The sequence below is a fragment of the Glycine soja genome, chromosome 10 (genome assembly GCF_004193775.1).
Source record: "Glycine soja cultivar W05 chromosome 10, ASM419377v2, whole genome shotgun sequence".
Taxonomy (NCBI): Eukaryota; Viridiplantae; Streptophyta; class Magnoliopsida; order Fabales; family Fabaceae; genus Glycine; species Glycine soja.
In genome coordinates, this window is record NC_041011.1 from 36842626 (window position 1) to 36859784 (window position 17159).

Genomic DNA, 17159 nt, shown 5'->3' on the forward strand with positions numbered 1-17159 from the left:
TTTTGGTTTTAGTCCTTGATACTTTTTTTAGTCAATGATAATTAGCGAGTTTTGTGTTTATTCCTTGATAAATTTTTTTCATTTTTTATTCTTTTTTAAAGGGACTAATAACAAATGGAAAAAAAATTACCAGGGAACAAACACAAAATTCGCTAATTATCAAGGACTAAAAAAAGTGTCAAGGACCAAAAACAATTTTTTTGTTTTATCAGGGAGTAAAAACGAAGAAAAAAATTATTAGAGAACAAAAACAAAATTCAGGTATTTATTAGGAATCACAAACATATTTTAGCCAAAAATAAATATCTAACAATGATCTTTGTATATACTCTTTTACACAGACACAATTTTTCTTATAAACAACTATGTAAACAACATGGTGGGAATCCAAGACAGCACTTCCTGCAGCACTCACTCTACAGTACCTCTCTTGGTGTCAAATCACAGAGATGGCTCACTTGGTAGGTGTCCCTAACATGGTGTGTATGGAATCATAGAAACAGATGGTCTTTTCAAACGACAGCTTCAACGCCAACAAGCTGCTGGAGGACGCTATATTTTTCTGCTGGACTTGGCTGAAGAATCTTGAAAAAGGATTTGACACACCTTCACTTTTGGTCAAGCAATATCAGAGAAGGTTTTTTGTAATTAGGGGAAACTAGACTTACATGCTGGGATGATCTATGTAACCTATACAGTCAGAGTTTTGGTGCATTAACTCATGCTGAACAGTTTTGTATTAGGGAACCAAACTGTCAATAGAATTCATAGGCAGATTATTTGACATTATTTGTGCAGACTTGTTGGCCCTTTAAACCAGCATATCTTGCATGATTGTATAGTCGTACTATGTAATTATATCCTTAATTAGTTAGCCCAACTGTAAGTTACCTTTAATAGTTTCTTTAGCAAACTTCAAGGCTAGAAATCAAATTGTATCATATTATTTAAATGAGAATTCTCCAGAGGAGAAGCACAGTTTTCATCTCATTTTCTAGGAGTTTAACATGGTATCAATCTAGGTTTTGATCCCAACCTAGTTTTTTTTTTCGCTGTGCTCTTAGTTTCCGAGTTCCCAGTCCTAGTCTCTTGCGCGGTATTGTTCACGTCGCGATACTGTTCACGTCAAAGTATTGTTCGCGTGCAGTACTGTTCACATTGATCTTGGTTCTGTTCTTGATTTCTCCAATTTCTTGTTTTTTCTCCTCCTGTGATTTTTTCTCAGCATCATGTCTACTGAAAAATATGATGTCCTCTTTGTTCGTCTTAATGGAAAGAACTACTCCACCTGGGCAATCCAATTCCAGATCTTTGTCAAAGGCAAGGAGCTTGGGGATCATGTTGATGGAATTGATTCTGCTCCTGACAAAACTATGCACAAAGAGGCACACGCCAAATGGGAGGTCAAAGATGCACAGGACATGACTTGGATCATAGGCTCTGTTGAGCCTAATATCGTCCTCAATCTTAGACCTTTCACCACGGCAGCAAAGATGTGAGATTATCTGAAGAAAATTTATAACCAAAACAACATTACTCGCAGGTTCCAGCTTGAACATGAAATTGTCATTTTCAACAGGATAGTCTCTCAACTTTTGATTTTTATTCTCATTTCATGAATCCTTAGGCTAAATATATTGACATTGTCTATAAGGATTTGTCAACTGAAGGACAAACTGCAGTCTAAAACGTTCATGACACCACAAAACGAGATCAATTTCTTATGAAATTAAGATCTGATTTTGAGGGCATTCGAACCAACCTAATGAATAGAGCTAATGTCCCCACCCTGGATGAATGCCTAAATGAACTGCTTCGTGAAGAACAACGTCTCCTCACTTAAACAAACATGGAACAGCAAAAATCTGCCTCCCTTCTTGTGGCATATGCAGTACAAGGCAAACCTCAAGGACAAGACATGAGTACTATCCAATGCTTCTGCTGCAAAGGTCATGGATGCTTCCCACTATCCTAAAAAGTTCTGCAATTACTACAAAAGAGAAGGTCACATCATAAAAAAATGTCAAATCAGACCACCACGGAGAAATACAACAGCCTTCACTGCCATTGTTGGCTCTTCTACTACTCCTGTTTCTGGGGATCAAAATCTGCATGTTTTTGTGCCAACTCTAACCCCTGAAATGGTTCAACAAATGATTGTTTCAACATTTTCTGCTTTGGGTCTTTCAGGTAAAGCTTTTTTACTCAGCTCTCCTTGGTATTTTGACTCTGGCGCATCCAATCATATGACCAACAATGTTGTTGCCCTTACCAATGTTACAAATTACTCTGGTAATTTGCAAATACACATTGTAGATAGAAAACAATTTACCTATCACAGCAATTGGTAATATTTCCTCATCTCTTACCAATGTTTATGTTTCCCCTGATCTCACCAGTAACATTATTTCAGTTGGTCAATTACTTGACAATGATTGCAGAGTTGAATTTTTAAAATCTGGTTGTCTTGTGCAGGATCAACACTCAAGGAAGATGATCGCGAAGGGACCTAAAGTTGGACGTCTTTTTCCTCTTTATTCATCGTTGTCACCATGTTCTTTTCTGTCTTTTATTTCTTGTAATTCTGCAACTGTTAATTTCCAATTATGGCATAAGCGTCTTGGTCACCCAAATTCCAATGTAGTTCACAACTTGATGAAATTCAGAGTTCTTGGCAATAAACATTCCCCATCTTTTAATGTTGTTCAATTTGATTGCAATTCTTGTAAACTTGGTAAAAGTAAAATTTTACCATTTCCAATTCATCAATCAAATGTAAATCAGCCTTTTGACATAATTCACAGTAATTTATGGGGAATCGCACCTATAATATCTCATGCACATTACAAGTATTTTATCACTTTTATTGAGAACTATAGTCGTTTTACATGGGTCTATTTTTTGCGTTCTAGAGCTGAAGCATTCTCTGCATTCAAATTCTTTCATGCTTATGTTCAAACTCAGTTTTCATCAAAAATTAAAACTTTGCGTTCTAACAATGGACGGAATACACATCTCATTTGTTTCAAGAATTCTTGCAGGAAAATGGTATATTATCTGAAAGGCCGTGTCTTTCCACACCCCAACAAAACAGCGTAGTTGAAAGAAAAAATCGTCATCTTCTTTATGTTGTTTGTACCTTAATGTTGGACTCCTTTGTGCCCTCCCGTTTTTGGTGTGAAGCTCTTTCAACTGTTGTCCACCTTATTAATCGATTGTCTTCTCAAGTCTTAAACAATGATTCCCCTTTCTTAAGGTTATTAAGTGGTAAGCCATCCAATTATTCCACTCTCCGCACCTGGTTGTGTCTGATATGTTCATATTTAGCCATCAGAACACACCAAACTCACAGCTCAATCTGTTAAATGTGTTTTTCTTGGTTACTCAGCCCATCAAAAAGGTTTTATATGCTATGATCCTCATTTACATAGGATTCGGGTTTCTAGAAATGTCATCTTTCAAGAAGATACATATTTTTTTGCTACTAAGCTAGACACTCACTCTTTTACATCCAAATTTGTTTTGCCATTGTTTCCTATCAGTTTTGCAGAAGAACAAGCTCGTCCTCCTTTCATGGTTTACCAAAGACGTCTAATTGTTCCACCAATTCAGCCTTCAATCCTTCCAAGGACCCTTCCCGATCATTCTCTAGCTACTGATCCAGCGCTTCAACTAGAACCATCCCTTTTACGTCGCAGTACTCGCATTCGTCTACCACCGAAAAAGTATGATTTTTCTGAACCTTTATCTTTGACAGCAACTTTAGCATCTATTCCTATTCCTTCTTCATATAAACAAGCAATGGAGCATAAATGTTGGCAGGATGGTATAAAAACTGAACTTCTTGCACTAGAGGAAAATCAGACATGGGACATTGTTCCATCTCCTTTATCGGTTAAACCTGTTGGCAGTAAATCTGTATTCACTATAAAGTTGCGTTCAGATGGATCAATAGATCAATACAAGGCTAGATTGGTTGTTCTTGGAAATAAGCAACAATTTGGCCATTCAAAGATGACTACTGTGAGGACTATTATTGCCATTGTTGAAAATTTACCAGCTAGATGTCAAAAATGCCTTCCTTCATAGTAACCTCAACGAAGAAGTTTACATCAAACTTCCTACTGATATGCCCTCACCATTACCTAATATTGTTTGCAAGCTAAAAGGTTCTTTATATGGATTAAAACAGGCACCAAGAGTGTGGTTTGAAAAGTTTAGCACAACACTACTTGGCTGTTCTTTCATCCAAAGTAGTTATGATCCATCTCTCTTTCTACAAAGGACCTCAAAAGGAATTGTGATCCTCCTTGTTTATGTGGATGACATTATCGTCCCTGTCTCAGATCAAGAGGCTATCACTACAATCAAACAATTGATGCATACAACTTTTCACATGAAAAATCTTGGACAACTCACTTATTTTTTGGGATTAGAAATACAATTCCAACAAAAAGACATCTTTGTCAGTCAGCACAAATATACTCGGGATCTAATTCAGTAGCTGGTCTCACCACTGCAACTACAATTGACACTCCCATAGAAGTTAATGTAAGTTAAGACGGGATGAAGGTGAACTCCTACAAGACCCACCTTTAAATAGAAAGTTGGTTGAAAGTCTCATCTACCTAACTATCACAAGACCTGAGATCTCTTTTGTTGTCCACATAGTCAGCAAATTCATGCAAAATCCTAGACACCTGCATCTTAAAGTAGTACAACGAATAATTAAACATTTGTTGGCCACTCTTAGTTGTGGTCTCTTCTTTCCTACAAGTGCAACAATACAACTTCAAGCATACAATGATGCTGATTGGGCTAGATGTCCCAACACAAGGAAGTCTACTACTGACTAGTGTATGTTCTTAGGAGATGCCCGTATCTCCTGGAAATGCAAGAAACAGGAATCGGTCTCTAAATCCTCTACTGAAGCAGAATATCGGTCCATATCTGCTGCATGCTCTGAGATTATTTTGTTATGGAGCATTCTTTCAAAACTAGGTTATTCACAAGCAACACCAACTCTGTTGTATGCTGATAATACAAGTGTCATACAGATTGTACCAATGTTGTTAATGACGAATGGCGGTTCATGGCGGAAAGTCAAAAATCCGCCATAGTAGCGGAAAATGGCGGACGTTATGACGGACAAAAAAATAATAAAAATATACGTATAAATATAAATAAAATTAAAAAAAAAATAATGGATTGCATTCAAATAACAGGAAAACAAAAAAAAAACAAAAAACGGGTGTCAAAAATAAAAAAGGGTGTCAAATAGAAAAAGGAAAAAAAAAGCTACCCTCATCAAAAAACGGGTGTCAAACAGAAAAAAGAAAAAGCCCTCAGCCCAAGGAAAAAAGGAAACAGACAATTCTCAAATGCCTAGACTTTCTTCCTTCTTTGTTTAAGAGGCCAGTTTGTCGTCGCCCTCGCGCACCAGAGCACTGTCGTCGACGTGCGTCATGCGACGGTCGCGTGCGTCGTGCGTTGGTCGTCGGTCGTAGGTCTCTCACGTGCGTCGTCTGCTGGTCTGCTGATCTGCTGCCGTCGTGCTCGAGAACGTCGTCTGCGGTTGTCGTGGGAGTCGCCGGCGCCCGCGCCACCGTTCGTCGCGCTAGAGACTGCTGCTGGTCACGCCGGAGGAGAAACTCGGGTATGGTTGGCTCGGGTCAGCCCAACCCCTGTCGCGAATGTTTTTTAAAATAAAAAATCCGTTATTCCGCCATTCACGCGATTCCGCCATGACCGCCATGGCTATGGCGGCCGCCATAGCGCCGCCATAAGCAACTCGCAACGCCACCACTATTTGGTGGCATTTTTCCAAAATTCCATGACGCCATTCCACCATGGCACCGCCATGGCAGCTTTTTAATAAGACTGGATTGCACCAAATCCTATATACCATGAAAGGACAAAGCACATAGAGGTCGATTGCCATTCAATCAGGGAAGCTTATGACCGCAGAATTATCACTTTGCCTCATGTCTCAACATTTGTTCAACTAGCCGATGTCCTCACCAAATCTTTGACACGTCAACGGCATAATTTCCTAGTCAGCAAATTGATGCTCGTAGATTCACCAGCATCAATTTGAAGGGAGATGTCAATAGAATTGATAGGCAGATTATTTGGCATTATTTGTGCAGACTTGTTGGTCCTTTAAACCAACATATCTTACATGATTGTATAGTTGTAACTATGTAATTATATCCTTAATTAGTTAGCCCAGCTGTAGCTTACCATTTATAGTTTTTTAGCAAACTTTAAGACTAGAAATCAGATTGTATCATATTATTTAAATGAGAATTCTCCAGAGGAGAAGTACAGTTTTCATCCCATTTTCTCTTAGTTTAACACAAACCTCCGCATGGGAGGCTGGTGCTTGTACATATAACAATACCCCTTATATTGCTTTCTGCTTTCATATTAATATATAATTCTATTTTTGCGGATAAAAAAAAACTATGTAAACAACACAAATCATAATCACAATGATCATAATTAAAAGTTTTTTTATATATACAAAATAAATATTATTACAAACAAGGGAGGAAATATTTTGTTACAATCTTGTTACAGCAAGGAACACAAAAATTTAATAGTGTGATCTTTGACATGTCTTCCATATAAAGTCAGTCACCTTTTGCACCAAGTTAGGCCCAAATTTTTTCATCAAAGAAATAGAAAAGAATTAGAAAGTACAAACCACAAGAATTCCGCCTCAAGGATGTATGCAAAAATAAGTAATGATATTGGCAAGTACGAAGCTTCGTAACAACTGCTTCTTCTGTCAAGCAATCTTCAGAAGAATATGTCTTCATGGTCTCTAGTACCATATTAATGCAATAACCCCTCGCAGAATGAGATATTCCTGCAATAAAAAGACATCGTTCAAACTTATAATTCCAATGCAATAAAAGATTTAATGTTACGAGAATTGCAAAGAAAATTCAAACAGTGTTATTACACTATAATACATGACAGCTCATGATAGTTATTATTGGCTCCCACCACCTTTCCATTGACATATTCAAATCAGAAATTTTTCCAGGTTGCAACATGGGTCTGTAATAGTTGTCCTACTTTAATAAACATTCCTCTATTACACCAACCCAAACTATGATTTGAACAAAGGTTTTAGAAAGAAATCCTCCTCGTCAGTTTTCTAAAATATACATAATTTACATAATATAGCCTTAAGCTATCCCAATCATAGAAGATAGAAAGAAAATGGTGGGGAAATTACTCCTAAACTACAGTAGCAGTAGCAATCATTTTATATTCTTTACAGTTAATCACATTAAATGCTAATTCCTAGGACCAAGATTCTCCCCAACATTCCCATCAATCTGCTAGATAGATAAAAAAATTCCCAGCTTGCCAGCTAAGAATTCAAAACCCAAGACTTGATAAGGAAATGGTGAGTATATGTGCTTCCTAGCGTCCTGTTTGAATCTTGAAAAGAGAATTTTATTGAATCAAATCAATTAAGAGAATTTACAATATACAACAACAACAACAACAACAACGCCTTATCCCACTACGTGGGGTCGGCTACATGGATCAACTTCCGCCATAATGTTCTATCAAGTACCATACTTCTATCCAAATCATTAAGTTCGAGATCCTTTTTGATAACCTCTCTTATAGTCTTTTTGGGTCTTCCTCTGCCTCGAATTGTTTGTCTTCTCTCCATCTGGTCTACTCTCCTCACTACAGAGTCTACCGGTCTTCTCTCTACATGCCCAAACCACCTAAGTCTATTTTTCACCATCTTCTCTACAATAGGCGCTACTCCAACCCTCGCTCTAATAGCTTCGTTTCTAATTATATCCTGTCGAGTCTTACCACACATCCACCGCAACATCCTCATCTCCGCTACACCTACTTTATTCTCATGTTGGCTCTTGACCGCCCAACATTTTGTTCCGTACAAAATCGCCGGTCTTACCGCAGTCCGATAAAACTTTCCCTTTAGCTTGATCGGTACCTTTGCATCACATAACACCCCCGATGCTTTTCTCCATTTCATCCATCCTGCTTGAATGCGATGATTCACATCCCCTTCAATTTCCCCATCATCCTGTATTACAGACCCAAGATATTTAAACCGTGTGACTTGAGGGATAATATGGTCTCCTATTTTCACCTCTGAGTTAGAAACCCTCCTTCTTTTGTTGAACTTACATTCCATATACTCCGATTTGCTTCTGCTTAGGCGAAAGCCATGTGTTTCTAGAGCTCGTCTCCAAGTTTCCAACCTCTCATTCAACTCCTCCCTCGACTCTCCAAGAGAATTTACAATATATATTAAATTATTAATATAGACTAATCCCTATCATTACTTACCTAGTCATAATAAAAGGTAATTAAGAAATGAAATTGTACACAGAAATAAAGAAATGACAACTCTCAACAAAGGTTACTGTTAGAATATTAAGATTCTGACGATTAGTATAACTATAAATAGGTAAGAAAAAAATAACATCAATACCTACTACAGGCATTGGTTCTGGAAAGTTAAGATCGTGATCAACTGCAGCAAGTCCATATACATAAGGATTTCCAGGATGAGCGTGCCTGAATGTTAAAACATGTAACCAATCACATTGAAAAAAAATATTGAGATAAAAATTATATTGAAAAGAAGAAATTTCATTTCCAGGAGCTCCATACCCTATAAAGGTGATGTAAACTGTAAATATGGTTATCATGAAATACACTCAAACTATTATGCACAAGCATGACAATAGTTGGTTCAACTGGTATGGATCAAAATAGAACAAATAAACCAAAATAAAAGTTTAAGTTCATTAAAATTTACAAGTGATAATTTCAAGAGAAATTTCAATAGCTGAAAACACTAAGAAACAAGAACATTATGCAAGGTAGATCAAAACAGTAAAAGAGGTCTAGAAAAGAAAAATTCTTCATCCACACATTTCCTTTTTCTTTTTCCTTTTTCTTGAATTTGGGGCTCGGCCAAACTCAACTCCAAAAGTTGAGGAATCACATCACAAGGATGATTCCCACAAGACATAAATTAATTTTTTATTTTCTTAATAAAGAAGACATAAAGTTAAAAAACAAGAACTCATTTTTCCATTAACAATCATGTAAATGTTGCAAATACATACATATTTTATTACTGAAATATATTAATAAACACCAACAGCAGAAACAGAGCAGTAAAATATTAAGACAACAGAAAATGAGAGCCTGAGCTCTTACAAGTGCGCCCACCAGAGCCTAAGCTCCTAAGAGAAAAAATTATTCTGTCAAATGACTAACCAAAAATGACTCTCCCAATAACTAAGCTGCCTCCTCTAAGAAAATTGCCAGCTCAGCACCCACACTAATTAAGTCTCCCCTCTTCCCTCCTCCTTTTCCTTACGAGTATAGACTTTCCAGACCTTGGGCTTCCCATTGTTTTAGCCCAATAACTGATCCATATACTGTTCCACCTCACTAATTAAATGAGGTTCATTATTCCATACTCTACCATCTATCTTAATATAATTGCCCACATAAACCAAATATATCAAAATATTAATAGAATTAGAAGTAGCAGAGAGAAAGTTGTAGAAAGTGTGAGGAAAATCAAAGAAAGTGAAAGAAGAATTCAGAATGAGAACTGAAACTATAGATCTGAAAATGTAATTTTGTTATTTCAGAAAATAGATCTCATCCGTAAAAAACCTAAATATATATAGTTATTACATAGATTAGCTAACTGGTTACAGCTAAGCAATAACTATAGACAGATCTAAATTCTAAAGTAACTGTACCTAACTGTAAAAACCTAAATATAATAGGTCAAGTTCCGCATGCTTTGTTCTAGCATGAAGAATGGGATTATGAGCCAGTGACACAGTACTGAGATTGTCACATAGGATAGTAGTTGTAATGAATTCAACCCCAAGTTCTGTGAGAAGAGACTGCAGACATAATATTTTTTTCCGCTGTATGTGTCAAACTCAAATGCTCTCCCTCCTTGCTCCATTGGGTCACCAAAGTTTGCTTCTTAGACCACCGAGACCAAAAGAATTTGCAAAACAAATATGTGAAGATCCCAAAATCGGGGTCAAATGCCCAATCAACATCAGTAGGCCTGAAGAACAAGGGGCTTGAAACAGCAGACCATGATTAGGTGTACCCTTGAGTCAGCCAATATGTTATTATCGTAATTATAACAGCCAAGATCCACCAAAATAATAATAATAATAATAATAACAACAACCAAATTGAAAACGCAAGATCGAAAAAAAAATGAAAATGCAAGAAAAATCAGAGAAAGTGAAAGAAGAATTCTGAGAAAGAGAACCAAATGTAGAGATCTGAAAATATGATTTTGTTATTTCATAAAACTGATCCCATTCATACAAAACACGACTACATATAGTGAGGTAGATAAGCTGACTCAATCACAGCTAAGCAATTTTGCAGACATCTGAATTCTGACCCAAAAACGTATCCACAAATCATCAACTTTCAATTTGCAAATAAAACAAACTTTAGCAAAAAGGCAGGCATAGAGATAGGGTATAGAGATTGTTGTACTTACCCAGATATAAAGCGGCGTTTTCTTGATCGAACTTGAGTTGGGCCCTGAACTTCCTCCACAATGCACTGTTGAGACAACAAAATTAATTAGTGGCATGTATTCATAAACCTGTAAGATGTAAGATGGTAAGCATCATAACATTCTTTTTTTTTGTATATAAAAAAAAAAAAAAAAGACATTCTACAAACAGATAGACCAACCAAAAGATGAGATAAGTTCAGTCACATGGTAATGAAAATTTAAATAAAATGAAAAAGTGGTAGAACAATATTTAATTGTTGCACTCACCACTGAAAAACCATTTTGTGTCAAATCATCTAAAGTCTGTCGAAGATTCTATAACCAAAGAAGAAAGACATTGTTAAATATGTAAGAAATTCATTCACAATTGTCAATATAAAATTAAATTTTACGAGAAAATAATGCAAAAGAGTAAATATCAATACCACAACAGGACAACCAGCTCTTGGAATGCTATCCGATCGCAGACCACCGAAGGGATTTAGACCAGCATATTCAACGAGCACACAAGCATCTATTCCCCAAGCTTCGTAGAAATCCCCAACCTAAGAAATAATTTGAAAATAAATAGATATATGATACGAAAGAAAGTTTAATTCATGGAGGGTAGAAATAGAATGTTAGTGAACCAGCAAAAGTGAAAACAGAAATTTTATCAAGAAAAATTCAAGCTCCCTTCAAACTAAATTTACAAGAGCATCAATTTTTGAATGAATGGCATAACTATTACTTACTCTGCAGAGCAATACTTGACGTGGAAATTTTGACTTGAACTGCAACATTTCGTAGTTGAGTGTTCCTTCCTTCAGACTACACAAATGAAAATTGACTCTTCCATCAACTTTCTCACAATAATATCATTGCTCAAAATAGAGAATAAGGGAGTTCAGGTATGTAAGAGCCAGTTTCTGGAACAATAGCCAGTGTAAATGGCTAGGAATAAAGGATTATCAATTTTTTTTTTTTAACTGCAAAGATAATATATATATATATATATATATTAATCAAATAATAGTACCAGGGGTACTACATGATAAGAAGGAGATAATGTCTCCAGGAACATGAGTCCAAAAATACAGAACACAAATGCCCTACAAGAAACCCCCATAACCCTTAACCCAGCAGACCACAAACTAAGTAAAGGCCATATAGGCATGGCTGAGGACCATTGATGAAAAGGGGCATTGAAGTCCTTTTCCCACCCCCTCAGCCAGGACCAAGTGAGGAAGTTAGTGTTATCCACCAACTTAGAAATGTGGAAAGGCTGATTATGAAAGATCACATCATTTCTGAGCTTCCATATGGACCTTGTAGCTGCTATCCACCAAATTCTCCTTCTTGTATTCGAAGCCTTCGAACCTGCTATGGAAGAGTGCTGAAGGAAATGATCCATGGGCCTGCAGTGAAGAGCTCTAGCCTCCTTAACCCAGGTGTTAAATTCCCACCACAAAGACAGAACTTTTTGACAAGTGAAAAACAGATGAGAAGCAGATTCATAATTGCTTTGACAGAAGGGACATAAATCATTGGCAAGATCAACTTGTCTCCTAGATAAGTTCTCCTTAGTAGGAAGCCTGTCCCAAAGCAATCTCCACGCGAAGGTTAAGGCTCTAGGAGGAATTTTGGTATCCCACAGCTGGCAGAAACCAAGCTGATGATCTTCAAAAGACTGCTCAGCTTTAATGCAAAGATAAGCAGATTTAGAAGAAAATATCCCATTAGAAGCAGCTCCCCACACCCAGCTATCCTTAACCAAAACATTTAAATTGATGCCAGCAGTCTGGTCAATAAAATCTGAGGCCATCCCCATTTCATTGTCAAACAGATTGCGCCTCCAAGAGAATTTCCATTCCCACCCCGATTCACAGGAAGAGCCCATCTCTGCTACTGTATGCTGTTTTTGCAAGGAAATACGATATAGCTCTGGATATTTATCTTTAAGAGCTATCCCCCCATCCATCCAATAATCCTCCCAGAACAGAATTTGATCACCTCTTCTCAGCCTCCAAATAAACTGCTTAGAAACCTCAGCCATACACCCATGCTGGTTAATGGATCTCAAGTCAGACCACCAATGAGAGAAGTTAGGCTTTGGTGGCCCCCCTTCCAAGCCTCTCCAGCCTCTGTATTTAGAATTCAGAATACGGCTCCATAGCTGATCACTTTGCTGGAACATCAGCCATTTCCATTTAATTAAAAGAGCATTGTTGAGAGCCTTGATATCTTTAATACCCAAACCCCCCCTTTCTCTAGATGAACATACATGATTCCAAGCTAACCAAGCAATCTTCTTTCCTTCAGAATTGTCACCCCAAAGAAAGTGTCTTTGGGTAGCATTTAATCTATTGATCACTGCTGAGGGAGCCCTGTAAAAGGACAAGTAAAACAAGGGTAATGCTGTTAAAACAGCATTGATAAGGGTGATTCTTCCAGCCATAGAGATGCTCCTTTGATTCCACTTGTTCAACCTAGCCTCAAACTTTTTTATGATAGGCTTCCATACCATCTTTCTTCTCGGATTAATGCCTATAGGCAACCCAAGGTAGCAAAAGGGGAATTGGAGCATGGCACAATTAAGATAGTCAGCAGCAGAACAACACCATTCTTCAGATTGTCCAATTGCTCCAAAGTGGCTCTTGGCAAAGTTAATTCTCAAGCCTGAAACCATCTCGTAGCTTCTAAGAATGGCCTTCACAGCTTTGACATTATCCATAGAAGCTTCTCCAAAAAAGATAGTATCATCAGCAAATTGGAGGATGTTCACTGGGATCTTATGCTTCCCCACCAAGAAGTTTTGAAAGCAGTTTTTGATTGAAGCTTCCCTCATCATTCCTGTCAAGCCTTCAGCCACCAAGACAAACAATAAGGGGGCCAAAGGGTCCCCTTGTCTCAAGCCTCTTTGAGGCTTAAATTCAGAAGTAGGGCTTCCATTGACTAGGATAGATATAGAGGCTGATGTGAGGCACCCCTTAATCCAACCAATCCATCTATCATGGAACCCCATTCTTCCCATCATATAAAACAGAAATTCCAGGACACTGAGTCGTAAGCTTTTTCGAAGTCCACTTTAAACACCATGCAAGGCCTCTTAGACCTCCTAGCCTCCTCAACCACCTCATTGGCAATTAAAACACCATGGAGCAGCTATCTACCCTTCACAAATGCTGTTTGCCTTTCATCAATGAGGTGGATAGTTTAGCAATGATTTTATAGACACATCCAATGAGGGAGATGGGTCTGAAATCATTGAAGGATTGAGGGTCCTTAATCTTAGGGATAAGAGCAATGAAAGATGAGTTGAGCCCCTTGGGGAAAGAAGCATTCACATGGAATTCTGCTATAAATCTTAGGAATTCAGGCTTCAATTCCTTCCAAAAGTGTTTAATAAATCTGAAGTTAAAGCCATCTGACCCTGGGCTTTTGTCATTGCCACAGGCCCACACAGCACACCTTATCTCTTTCTCTTTAAAAGGTTCAATCATAATTTCTCTCTGAGTAGAAGTCAGACTTTTAAATGCAACCCCATCCAGGTTAGGTCTGCTCAAGTGAGGCTCATTGAACCTGTTCTGAAAATGGTGGAGGATTTCAGCCTTGATAATGTTAGGATTTTCCACCCAGGTGTCACCAATCTGCATCCCCCTCAAAGCATTTCTCCTCCTCCTCAAATTAATAACTCTATGAAAATAGGCTGTGTTGCTGTCCCCCTCTTTGATCCATCTGCATCTTGATTTTTGCCTCACAATAGACTCATGCATAGTAGCTTTTTCCCAAAGGTCAGCTTGGGTTTTCTTGAGCTCCTTGACTTGTTGTTCAGAAGGTTGAGCTGGCATAGAATTCTCCAAGGCATTTAGTTTCTGTTGAAGCTGTTTGACTTTGCTGCACAGGTCTCCTATGTTGTCTTTACTCCAGATTTTCAGCCTCTGTTTAAGATGCTGAAGCTTGCATTTTAAAGCATAACCACCCCACCCCATAGGCTGATAATCTAACCAACATTCCCTCACTACCTTCTGAAATTGCTTGTTCATTAGCCATCCATCATAAACCTTAAAAGGTTTAGGGCCCCAATCACTGCATTTAGAATGCATGATAATAGGACAGTGATCAGAATAATTCCTCTCAAGGTTAAATTGGGAGCTATCAGGCCATTTGGACAACCATCCATCAGAGACACACACTCTGTCCAGTTTGCTTTTGCAGGAACCATTAGGCCTAACCCAAGTAAAGGGTTTACCCACACAAGGAATATCATCAACCTCCATTGCAGCAAGCCAATCATTGAAATCAGATATTAGGCCATTATCTGAATTGTTGCGATTGCTTCCCAATCTTTCAGGGGATTCCTAACACAATTGAAATCCCCTACCAGACACCAACATTCATCCTGAATTTGAGATTTCCTTCTACTCAAGCTCTGCCACAGCTGTATTTTACCTTCACTATCACAAGGAGCATAGATATTGACCACAATCACTCTCTGCATCTCAGCCAACCAAGTCCCACCCAGCATGATAAATCCCTTTTCAGAGATTTTGAAATCAACCTGAAAGTTGTTATTATCCCAAATACACAGCAGCCCCCCTGCAGTATTCTCAGCAGGTTGCCATTCCCATGCAACATCTGGATGGCCCCACAAAACCTGACAATCTGCCTTAGAAAGAGAATCCCTTTTTGTTTCTTGCAAACACAGAACATCCACTTTATGCTTCCCAACCAATTTCCTGATAGAGGCCCATTTAATGCCTCTACCCAGCCCTCTAATATTGTAGGAGAGGATATTCATCTATGAGTTTTCCTCTCTCCCAACTCCATAGCTTCATTTTTGTCCCTGGCCTCCATATCTGCAAAGCTTTGGATAAAATCAGAGTGACATTTGTCTACTTCCAGGCCCATATGTGTCCCCAAGTCCCATAATTGTTGGGCCTCTTCCAACACCTGATTGTTGCAAACAATTATACTTTTTAATTTCCCATCTGCTTCCAATTGTTCATGGGTCTTACTCTGGTTCTAAGTATCAGTGGTGATGGGCATGTCTTTGACTCCTTCTAGCACTTGAGATTCTTCTGCCACGGGTTCAAGCTGGGGGGCTTTGGGATGAGAAACTCTATGTCTTCTGTAGACTTTAGAGTATTTTTCAGGCTTGTCAATGGGGGTTTGGGCTACAAAAGTGTGGCCTTCCTTGTTACTCCCTTCATTTTTCCACGATGGGCCCAAGCTATCACTTGGCCCAATACCTGATTGGGTCTGCAGGGGGTGCAAGTGTGTGTGGGGTTTCATTAGCATTGTATCTTGCACGTATACCCCGTAAGGGGGCTGATCTCCAAACACCTTTACTCCACCATTCAAAATTTTTGCCTTTAGAATGATTCCCCTTCTTTCGAGAGTCAGCTTGAGACCTGTGCTCAATTGACTCTTTAGGTAAGGCAATCCCTACTTTCGTTTCTGCTTCTCTGATTCCAGGGTCAACGTTTGTCGTAAAAGGGCCCTGGGTTCCTTCCTTTCTGATCACTGTCTCATCTCTGTGATCTTCATCAAAATGGGTTTTACCCATCAGTCTGTGTTCATCGCAGTGACCATTGGATTCGCCTTCTACCTGGTGGTTTCGAGGGGATTCCGGGTTCGGCGGTGGGAGCTCCAGCGAGTATGAGGAAGCACCGTCGATGTCATCGTCGTCTTCTCCGGCGATACCTCCGTCCTCCGACGTGACCTCATCTGACCAGACGTCGGACAGAGAGTTGGTCTTCTGGTTCACCGTTTCACCACTCCATGTCTCCTCCACAAACCAGACCTGGTAGTCAAGCTCACCTGCGCGAACAGTGATCTCCTTTAATATCGACGGCGGGAGAGGAGTTCGGACGAGTAGACGGGCTCGGTCCAGTCTGCGTCGATCCTCAGTATCGTCATCTAGTTCGATAACGTCGCCGATGAAGGAAGCGACTTTCCTGAAGTGGTCCGCACACCACACCTCTATCGGGAATCCCCATACTTGCAGCCAAACGACCCTGTTATGTGGCCTACATCCCGGCCTCCACCTCTCCAGAGAATAGAACAATGAACTACCATTGTTCTTCTCCGTTTGGATGATGTGATGCGCCTTTTCCTCCGACAACCCCATAAAGAGGATCATATCATCACCGAGGAATTTGGTGCAGATATTATATCCTAAATCCCATGCTACTCGATCCTCTATACTCTCCACCGCCATAACCTTCTTCAACCTCCATACCCAAGCATCCTTACACCAGTAGCCCCTGTCTTTAATAGGTGTGATCGAAATGGTGTGTGTTGTCGCCTCACCTCTCATGTTGACACCTGGAGCAGCTCCCTTGGTCGTCGCTTCAGCGTATGTTCTCCGGGGTGGTGTAGTGGTTTCTACTCGAGGTTTGTATAACTCCTCATTTGGCTTCCCCCTGAGGCTACCTTTCTGTTTCAGCTGTTGAGTCCTTGTTGTTCTTGCAAACCGAGGCAAGTTAACAAACAGCTTATAATCATTAATGAATATGTTGTCCAGCTTCACCTCCAGTTCTCTAGCGTCCGAGACTCCCTTAAACCGCACAAATCCATACCTTCTACC

General features: G+C 39.0%; 1 protein-coding gene across 2 annotated transcripts in view; it reads right to left on the reverse strand.

The window, feature by feature from the left end:
* Window positions 1-17159, reverse strand: part of LOC114372275 (DNA mismatch repair protein MSH1, mitochondrial-like) — a 35731-nt gene that overhangs the window by 14689 nt on the left and 3883 nt on the right. Inside the window, exons 4-9 of one of the 2 annotated variants that reach the window (XM_028329760.1) lie at window positions 11323-11398; window positions 11014-11133; window positions 10856-10903; window positions 10568-10632; window positions 8498-8583; window positions 6710-6874 (exon numbers count right to left, since the gene is read on the reverse strand). In XM_028329760.1, the coding sequence (XP_028185561.1) occupies window positions 6710-6874; window positions 8498-8583; window positions 10568-10632; window positions 10856-10903; window positions 11014-11133; window positions 11323-11398 (560 nt within the window). Of the gene's footprint in view, window positions 1-6709; window positions 6875-8497; window positions 8584-9791; window positions 10232-10567; window positions 10633-10855; window positions 10904-11013; window positions 11134-11322; window positions 11399-17159 lie in introns of those variants that run through there. The other variant, XM_028329761.1, reaches the window with a different exon arrangement.